This window comes from Helianthus annuus, chromosome 10 (genome assembly GCF_002127325.2).
Source record: "Helianthus annuus cultivar XRQ/B chromosome 10, HanXRQr2.0-SUNRISE, whole genome shotgun sequence".
Classification (NCBI taxonomy): Eukaryota; Viridiplantae; Streptophyta; class Magnoliopsida; order Asterales; family Asteraceae; genus Helianthus; species Helianthus annuus.
In genome coordinates this window covers 176,017,104-176,026,387 of record NC_035442.2, presented here as the reverse complement: position 1 = coordinate 176,026,387, position 9,284 = coordinate 176,017,104, and the positions used below count along the sequence as shown (strand labels likewise).

At 38.1% G+C, this 9,284-nt stretch overlaps 2 protein-coding genes across 5 annotated transcripts; one reads left to right on the top strand and one right to left on the bottom strand.

The window, feature by feature from the left end:
- Positions 1-223: 223 nt before the first annotated feature.
- On the bottom strand, positions 224-982 carry LOC110883485. The gene has a single exon (XM_022131218.1). It carries the CDS (start codon positions 980-982, stop codon positions 224-226), a length of 759 nt encoding a protein of 252 aa, XP_021986910.1.
- A 2,671-nt stretch (positions 983-3,653) lies between these two features.
- On the top strand, positions 3,654-8,137 carry LOC110886786 (neuromodulin). Of its 4 annotated transcripts, none has more exons than XM_035978835.1 (7): positions 3,654-3,729; positions 6,179-6,289; positions 6,374-6,445; positions 6,639-6,719; positions 7,017-7,226; positions 7,321-7,437; positions 7,535-8,137. In XM_035978835.1, the coding sequence occupies exons 1-7, from the start codon at positions 3,690-3,692 to the stop codon at positions 7,546-7,548; spliced, it is 645 nt and encodes a 214-aa protein (XP_035834728.1). In that variant the 5' UTR covers positions 3,654-3,689; the 3' UTR covers positions 7,549-8,137. The 4 variants fall into 4 exon arrangements, with proteins under 4 accessions (XP_035834728.1, XP_035834727.1, XP_035834729.1 ...); XM_035978834.1 differs by having other exon boundaries at positions 3,660-3,729; positions 6,368-6,445; XM_035978836.1 differs by lacking the exon at positions 3,654-3,729 and adding an exon at positions 5,757-5,889.
- Positions 8,138-9,284: the final 1,147 nt, after the last annotated feature.

Here is a 9,284-nt window from a genome sequence, read left to right as displayed (position 1 = left end):
TGAAATTAATCTTTATTAATCTTTAATTCCAATAACAGTCAACTCTTGACTTTGACTTTGACTTTTGGAAAACACGGGGTGTTACAATATTTGTCAAAATTTTAAATTTAAATTTACATGGTAGATAAGGTTACGTTGAATGTGCTTAGTGATTTTTTTTTTGAACAGTAAACTTCAATAAAAACAGCGGGCGCACCCTCGAATCAAGGGCCACCAAGGCAAACTACAACATATACAATGGATTTTTGACCCAATCCTTCCAAACAATATTAGCGAATTTAGTTCTATTTTTTAGCCATAAGAAAGAACAAGACTTAACCATAGCAACTACCTCGGCCACCTTCGGAGTAGTCCCCCTAAAGACTTTATCGTTCCGGCTCTTCCATATCGCCCAACAAGTAACCATCACGATCCCTCTAATTACTTTCTTCGCCCATTTACCTCCTGTAACCGACTCATGAATCCGCAACAAATCTTTAAAATCAAACGCCATGATAGGAATGATATTACACCACTGTCCCACAATAGACCAAACTCCGAATGAAAAAACGCACCCGGTGAACAAATGCATAACTTCCTCATCCCCTATACCACACAAGGTACAAGAGCTATCTCCAACATTCAACCGTCTTCTACTCAGCGCCATTCTTGTCGGGATGCGATCCATTTCCGTTCGCCACACGAATATATTAACCTTGATCGGAATCCAAGATTCCCATCGCATACAAAAATCACGCCTAACCTCCTCTTCTTCTCTAATCATACTTTTCATAAGAGCCACAGAATAAGTCCCCTTCGCCTCCTCTCCCCAAAACCAAGTATCTTTGCAATCCGAAATAGAAGCATCTCTAAGCAGAAATAGAACGTCTTGCATCTCCGATATCTCCTCGACCGTGGAGATACCTTTTTTCCAGTCCGGTACGAATCGTAACCCACCATTAAAAATCCTCAGCCTGTCGGAAACTGAACAGAGGTTGTACATCTATAATTGCACCTTAATGATATGAGATACTCACAAAAGAATAACGAATATATTACCATGGTGAAGTAAATGCGGTGGACGCAAGGAGTATAAAAGTTAATTGGAATCGGTAGTTTCAAGAAAAGAAACGTGGAGCCTCCATGTAAGTAAAAGTTTTATGACTATAAAGTAAAGTGTTAGAATTCTTTGATTTCGTAAAAAAAAAAAATTAAGCTCTTTTGACTTAAAATAAAGAGAATTTTATGAATTGCAAATTCATAAACTTAGAGAGTCGATTTACATGAAAGGTTAAGATCTATATGATCAATTAAGTGTGTGTGAAATATTTGTTTAACCCCTAAGATTAAAAAAAAAGAGTTAAATGCTTGGTTGGTCCCTGTGGTTTGCAAAAAATTCATATTTGGTCCTAGTTGTTTACTAATTACACGTGTGGTCCCAAAAGTTGTCAAAAATGAACTCGGTTTATGAATTTGGATCGAATGCAATCTTAATCATCTTTTTACGAAATCAAAGAATTCTAACACTTTACTATTAGTTAAAAAAAAAAGATGATTAAGATTGCATTCGATCCCAAAAGTTGTCAAAAATACCCTTTCCAGTTTCAGCCAATCTACAAATAAGTGAGCCCCATCCATTTAAAGGGTGGAGTGGGGAAGAAGAAAGGTGAGGCCCACTTATATCTATTTGTTTTTTTTTAATTGTTAGGGATAAAACTAACATTTTACACACTTAACAAGAAAATTTAACATGGGTTAGTGATAAGGATGCGAAGACTGGGACCGACTTTGTAATTATTGAAATTCTGGGACCAAATAAACAAACAAACGGGAGGGAGGGAGTATAAGTGTGAAGATTTGATAGAGAGAGGGGGCAAAGTGAAAGTTGAAAAGTAGGGGGGGGAAGCCCGGGTGTAAGTACGTACATCATATAAAAGTGAAATAATCCCCAATTTCATCCATCCATCAAAAGCCAAAAACTTGATGTGCGTGAAGTGTGTTATATTTTTAGATATATATTTAAGCCCTTTTTACACTTTTAGCCAAGTTTTAAATTTATAAAACACGATATTTACTAACACTAAACACACATATGGGCAAGTGCACCCATCGTGGACGTAGTATAGTGTTGGTAAGATACCGAGGTCGTCCAAGGACACAAGAGCTTTTAATACCGGTTTATCCTCAACGTCTAATCAAATCAAAAAGGTTAGAAAAATGTTTTAAACTAAGAAAAATAAAAACTAACTAAATGCTGAAAAATAAAAATAAAATAAAAACAGATAGACAAGATGAATCACTTGGATCCGACACGTGTATTAGTATAACCTTTGATTATTTTCGCACTTTTGCACTTGTTTAAGAGATTATCTTAGTTATTGTAGTAGGCCCCTCTTTTGAAGGCGACGTTACCCTCAACCCAGTAGTTTGAGTCAGCAAGGATACAATCCTAAAGGGTCGGATTATTGAAAGATAATGAATTAAGTTATTAATGCAAATTGTGGTAGGCCCCGCTTCTGGCGGTGACGTTACCCTCGGCTAAGTAGTCTGAGTCAGCAGGGATACAGTCCTAAATAGCCGGGTTATAGTATTAATAGTAGTTAACTTATGAGGGGGTCAAAGAGTTTGGATCCCCGCCATCCAATACCTATGGGCATTGAAGGAGATCCTACTAAATTTGACCCAGGTCCCAAGCAGGACCTCTAAACGCTGAACAAGGGCAAGACCCTTACCAAACCGTTCCCTTAACCCCCGACCAGGTAGCCAACATACCTCCATATAGACCGTGGAGATATGAATGGTGAAAATCTTTTATTTTATATAGACAGTAAAATAACGCCAAGACACCACGGACAAACGATAAGGAAAGATCACCTTCAACATAAGTAACTAGTTATTAAAGTCATTAATACAAAACCAAATAAAAAGTGCAAAAGATTAAAAATAAAAAGTATTATACTAAACACTTGTCTTCACCAAGTGATGTAAGAGACTTAGGCAAACATGGCCTTGATTGTCAAGAACTCTTACGATCAATCTTGGATCCCGAGACGACTCACACACTCTACGATGGACAATGGATGATGGTGTTATGGTGGTGGTGGGTGGTGGATGAAGTGTGAGAGAGGTGGTGTGCCAAGGGATGAGAGAGAATGAAGCCAAGCTCCTCTATTTATAGGCTGAACAGAAGGCTGGACACGGCCCCGTGTCCGCTGGACACGGCCCCGTGCCCGCCTGACACTCTCTCTCCTCATTAATTGTAATTGCGAATTACAATTAATGCGCCTGCTGTACTTTCACCACGCCCCCGTGCTCGATGGACACGGCCCCGTGGTGGGCAATGGAAGCTTCTACTGGTTTGTCTTTTCTGCTGCTTCCTGGGCACGCCCCCGTGTTCGCTGGACACGGGGCGTGTTCAGACTCTGTTTCTTCTCTTTTGCCTTGGGAGATGCCGTTGAGGGTCCGGGCAGTTCACTTTTGTTCCTTTTCTTGTATTTATGGTAGAATTAGCTGTCTTTTTGCTTCTTTTGTGATTTTGAGCTCATTTCATCCTGAAAATACAAAAGGAAGACAAAAACACTCTTTTTTCCAACATTAGTACTAAAAAGGGTTAGTTTTATGCCTTAATTGATGTGATTTATATGTTGCATTTTACACACATCAGTATCAGATGTCACACCCCGACCCGCAGCGGAATAGGTGATCGGGGCATGATCGGATTGGAGTTTCTTTCGATGGAAGACGACGAAGGTACGACGTACTTTATTTGGACGAATTGAATGTCATATGCTATTGCTATGTCGTATGAATTATTGTTTTAGGGTTTAGTTATTGTCAATCGAATCGAATTGGTGTTTTTGTTCAATGTTATTGGTGTAGATCGGTCGTGGTATTTGATTTAGTAGGTATAGTGTTTTGATATGCGTGAAGTGAAACACGTAGTGAGTAAATAATGGTTTTGTGTATCCATTCTTTTTTTAATGATTCGAATTGGGCTCGACCCATTCTTTTTTTTTTAAACGGGGAATATCTTGGTACTTGAACCTAAGACCTTACTTAAGTATTTAAAAGAGTTAAATGCGTGGTTGGTCCTTGTGGTTTGCAGATATTGAAGACTAGGTCCCAACGGTTCAATAATTACAAAGTTGGTCCTAGTGGTTGCAGTTTTCGCACTCGGATGATCCTTATCAGTAACCTATGTTAAGTTTTCCAATTAAATGTGTGTGAAATGTCTGTTTCATCCCTAAGATTAAAAGAAAAACAAATATAAATAAGTGAGCCCCATCCATTTAAAGGGTGGAGTGGGGAAGAAAGAAGGGTGAGGCCCACTTATTTCTATTTGTTTTTTCTTTTTTTTAATTGTTAGGGATAAAACTGACATTTTACACACACTTAACAAGAAAATATAATATGGGTTAATGATAAGGATGCGAAGACTGGGACCGACTATGTAATTATTGAAATAGTGGGACCAAACAAACAAACGGGAGGGAGGGAGGGAGTATAAGTGTGAAGATTTGATAGAGAGAGGGGGCAAAGTGAAAGTTGAAAAGTAGGGGGGGGGGGAAGCCCGGGTGTAGTACGTACATCATATAAAAGTGAGAAATAATCCCCAATTTCATGAAAACACAAAACCTAAAAGTAACAAACAACAAATCGGATCGGAGGGGGGAGTTTGGATGGAAGACGACGAAGGTACGTAGTAATTTATGATTGTCTGTCGTATGCTATTATTGCTATTATGTCGTATGTTTTAGGGTTTAGTTGCTACAGATGTCAAACTTGATTACATTTTTATAAAGTTACCCCCTATTATATTCAGTAAATTGATACATTTGTAATATAAAAACTAATAATGTACGGCCAACGGTAAACACAATTGCTAGGAGACACCGATGTACGGCCAAACCCAAAACACACCCCAAACCCAAAACACAATCCAAACCGAATCCGTACCCGAAACCCAAGCCGAACCCACTTTCTCAAAAGGTGGACGATTGAGAAGGCATTGAAAGAAGGATGAGACCGAAAAACGTGCTCCTAAGAAGGTCGAATTGTAGACGCCTAAAGAAGAATTTGCGTTGGCACTTTGTGATTATTGCAATTATGTCATAATGTGTTTTAAGTGATTTTGATTTTTACTAAATTGTATCCATTGAGTTCTTGTTCGTGTGTCTTTCTTGTGATTATTGCAATTATGTCATAATGTGTTTTAAGTGATTTTGATTTTTATTCGTGTGACCTTTCATTATCTTATGGCATTTGCAATAATATCATGATGTTTTTTTTTGGATCCAAGACTACCACAGCAACAATGAACAATATAAGTGATAAATTAATACCTGAGCTAGTAATTGACTTTAAAATGCAAAGTTTATATTAACTCGGTCGTTTAATCAATAGGTTAGTGTAGGTAGCATTTAGTGTAAGGCTCTAGTCTAGAATGATGGTATAAATAACCAATTAGAAAACAAACTGAAGTTAGACCCAGGGACTATCCGGGAACAAAAAACGAAAAGTTGGGGACTATTCAGGTAATTTTAGAAAGTTGGGGACTATAGGTGAAAAAATGCGAAACCACAGGGACTATCCGGGCATTTTTCTCTAACAAGAAAATTTAACATGGGTTAGTGATAAGGATGCGAAGACTGAAGACTGGGACCGACTATGTAATTATTGAAATAGTGGGACCAAATAAACAAACAAACGGGAGGGAGGGAGTATAAGTGTGAAGATTTGATAGAGAGAGGGGGCAAAGTGAAAGTTGAAAAGTAGGGGGGAAGCCCGGGTGTAAGTACGTACATCATATAAAAGTGAGAAATAATCCCCAATTTCATGAAAACACAAAACCTAAAAGTAACAAACAACAAATCGGATCGGAGGGGGGAGTTTGGATGGAAGACGACGAAGGTACGTAGTAATTTATGATTGTCTGTCGTATGCTATTATTGCTATTATGTCGTATGTTTTAGGGTTTAGTTGCTGTCAATTGGGTGTTTTCGTTCAATGTTATCGGTTGAGTTAGTAGTAGGTATGGTGTTTTGATATCCAAACCCACCCTGCATTATTAGCTCGTTTGGTATGGTTGTAAATCGTATTTTTGTTCTTCATTCATTCTTGACGATGATCATCGATTGCTGTTTTATTATATATGGAATGAAAAGTTTCTGTTCAATTGTTATACGAAAACTGTATATAGGTAGAATCAAAGCTCCTCAAGTGGAAGGGGGGAAGCAGGAACATCTTGTTGTTGAGAATCAAAGCAGCAGCAGCAGCAGCAGCCCTGCCTCAGCCGCAGCAACTGCTGCTGGTAACCACTCATTTGCTTCGTCTGTAAAACAATTTAAGATATTTCTTTCTTCTTAATCATTCTTGACAATTGATCAAGTGAAAGGGAAGCGCCCTCATGAGGATCTTGTTCAGAATCCAAGTTCTGCCTCTGCTGTACCTGCTGCTGCTGCTTCTGGTAACCGCTTGTTGGACCCTATCAACTCATTTGTTCTTAATTCTTGACAGTTTGTGTTATATGTATGCTAACAACTTCTAATTTGTGATAGACCGTTGTATGTTTAATGTTTGGTGCTTCATCACTTGTTTTTGTATTTGAAATCTTCTCTTTATGTTTTGTAATTATTTATTACTAACCGATTAACTACCAGGTACCAAATCTCAAGTGGAACAAGGAGCCAAGCGCCCATGTGTGGAGGAGGAGGAGAAGGCAACCAAGCCCAATCATACTGGTAATCCACCTTTGTTTAACCTATTATTATTATTATTATTATTATTATTATTATTATTATTATTATTATTATTATTATTATTATTATTATTATTATTATTATTATTATTATTAACATTTATTATATATCCAACGTCGACAACTCTCCTTGATTTTTGTCAAAAAGTACGTGACTGGAGGCATTTTTTAAAGCAAATGTTTGTCCCTTTGTCTTTAATTAATAGGCAGGCATTAAAACACTTAACAGAAGACTTGAAAAAATTGATTTTAAAAATGTTTGTGATTCCCTACCCTACAGTGAAGGATGAGACGGAGGAGGAAGAGGAAGAGGAAGAGGAGGAGGAAGAACAAATAGATTATGGGGAAGATTGGATGAAAGATGGAGGCTATTACCTCGGCTATGACTTTGAGCAAGGTCGAACAGTTATCGTGGGAGAACGTCCTAGGCCCGTTTGTAGGAGCTTGGGGCCTCCTCCTCCAGACGCGTTCACCTTTAAAAGGATAGCCCGTATGAATTCTTATTCACAGATATTCTTCATTCATGAAGATATGCTTGGATCGAATGCAATCTTAATCATTTTGTTTTTTTTTTTAACTAATAGGTAGATTGGCTGAAACTGGACGTCCATTTCTTCGCCCTGACGATCCTCTTAGTAAGAGTCCATGGAATCCGTTCCCGTTCCATGTACCAAGAGAGGGTATTCATTTTACTGTTCCCGGTAACACAACTCCTTTCGGTTGTAAAACTTAATTATTTTTTACATCAGTTTTTGTATTCTTTCTATTGATGATTAACCTTTTTATTAATTATAATAGACCCTGAAGCTTGATCAAGTTCCCTCTCGGTTGGAAATGGATCTAGGAAACCAGCAGCAGCTGATGCTGATGCTAACACTTCAATATCCACTTGTAAAACATGTTCAGATACATTAATCTATGGTTGTAGCAGGTAACTTAACTATATTGATGAAGTTTTTGGAAAACAAAAGTGATTTGGGAGCTAGTACAAGAAGAAGAAGATACCCGATGCTAATCCATGTCGTATTGTACATGACATTTTAGCTAAACGTGTTTGCGAAACACGAAACTGAGCCGAACCCACTTAGACTAAATCAAGACCCACAAAATTTCGTGTTAGGTTCGTGATCCAAAAGTTACAAACTATTTCCACCATTACAATTTAGAGTTGACTGATCTTGAAAGGCGTAAAGGGTTAGCTTGTCACCTAGGAGTATGGTACTAAAAGCGGATCCCTGAGACGAAGCTTGATCAAATGGATCTAGGAAACCCGTAACTGATGCTGCTGCTGCTTATGGTAATAGTATGTAAATTCGCTTCTTTAGGTTTGTAAGACATGTTCGGACACATGAAATGTTTTGGGGACTTTTTATCTGATATTAAATCGAAACATTTTTTCTATGGGGATTAAAGATTTTGTGCATGGCATGATGGATCCAGCTGCAAAAAAAAAAAAATGGAAAACAAAAGTGATTTGGAAGCTGGTACAAGAAGAAGATATCTGATAGTAATCCATGTGGTATTTTGTACCAAATGAACACCTTTTTTGATACATGGTTTGAAAGTAACATACGTCATTGAACTATGGTCTCATGATCGATGTTACATCTAACATTTTCATGTTAAAATTCGAAAGAACTATGGAATTAAAACTCAGTATTCGATCAAAGATCAGGGTTCGAGACCCTGGAGCCTATCCTACATATCTTTTTGATGTCTCTACCTTGGTTTTTAAGTCTTGCTTAAAGCTAATCCGTTGCAACCTTCTAACTAGTTGGTAGTTGTCACCTCTTTGTTGTTTCATCCATCAGCACCCGCTACTTCTTCCCTAGCCAATTAGCCACCTCATCGAACAACTTCAATGACCGTTGCACAAATTCACCGGTCCTGGTTTTTCCTCTTGTATTTAACAGCCATCGTCTCCCGTAACCTCATCTCTCTCCCTTGGTTCCTTCGCCATGGGATATCATCACTCATCATCCCCATCATAAAAGGTGATTGTCACCATCGCGGATTGTGTGTAATAAGCTGATGTGCCAGTTTTACAATAACCAAAATCAAAAGCACAACTCACATAGATCCAAGTGCACAAGCATTTGGAACTCCATTCACTCTTACCACTTGAACACTAGCAGGAAGTAGGACTTAGAGATGTACTCAAAATCGTTTCAGATGACATGTGCAAGAATCCATATTTGGACTCTTGCACCTTGAACCGTTTCAAGGTTCGACTTAATCCTTTAAATCGCCTTAATCCGTTGTGTTCAACAGCCACCGTCTCATAACTTCTTCTGTCTCTCTCTTGACTCTTGGTTTCGTCGCAAAGGGATATCCTCACTCATCATCCCCATCATGAAGGTGATTGTCATCAAAGCAAGATCATCACTTAACAAGTTGCCGTGCCACTACTAAGTAAACAAAATCAAAAGCACACTTCAGAATCTGAAAGAGGCATTATATCAAAACCTTAGTATTTGTGGGTGTCAAAGATCTCATGGCATACATGATATATCCAAGTGCAAAAGCATTTAATTGGAACTCCATTCAT

Coding starts and splice junctions, on each gene's coding strand:
- LOC110883485 (XM_022131218.1), bottom strand. CDS start 982: ATGTACAACCTCTGTTCAGTTTCCGACAGGCTGAGGATTTTTAATGGT.
- LOC110886786 (XM_035978834.1), top strand. CDS start 3,690: ATGATCGGATTGGAGTTTCTTTCGATGGAAGACGACGAAG. Junction 3,730..6,178: donor TTCGATGGAAGACGACGAAG/GTACGACGTACT, acceptor AACTGTATATAG/GTAGAATCAAAGCTCCTCAA. Junction 6,446..6,638: donor ACCTGCTGCTGCTGCTTCTG/GTAACCGCTTGT, acceptor ATTAACTACCAG/GTACCAAATCTCAAGTGGAA.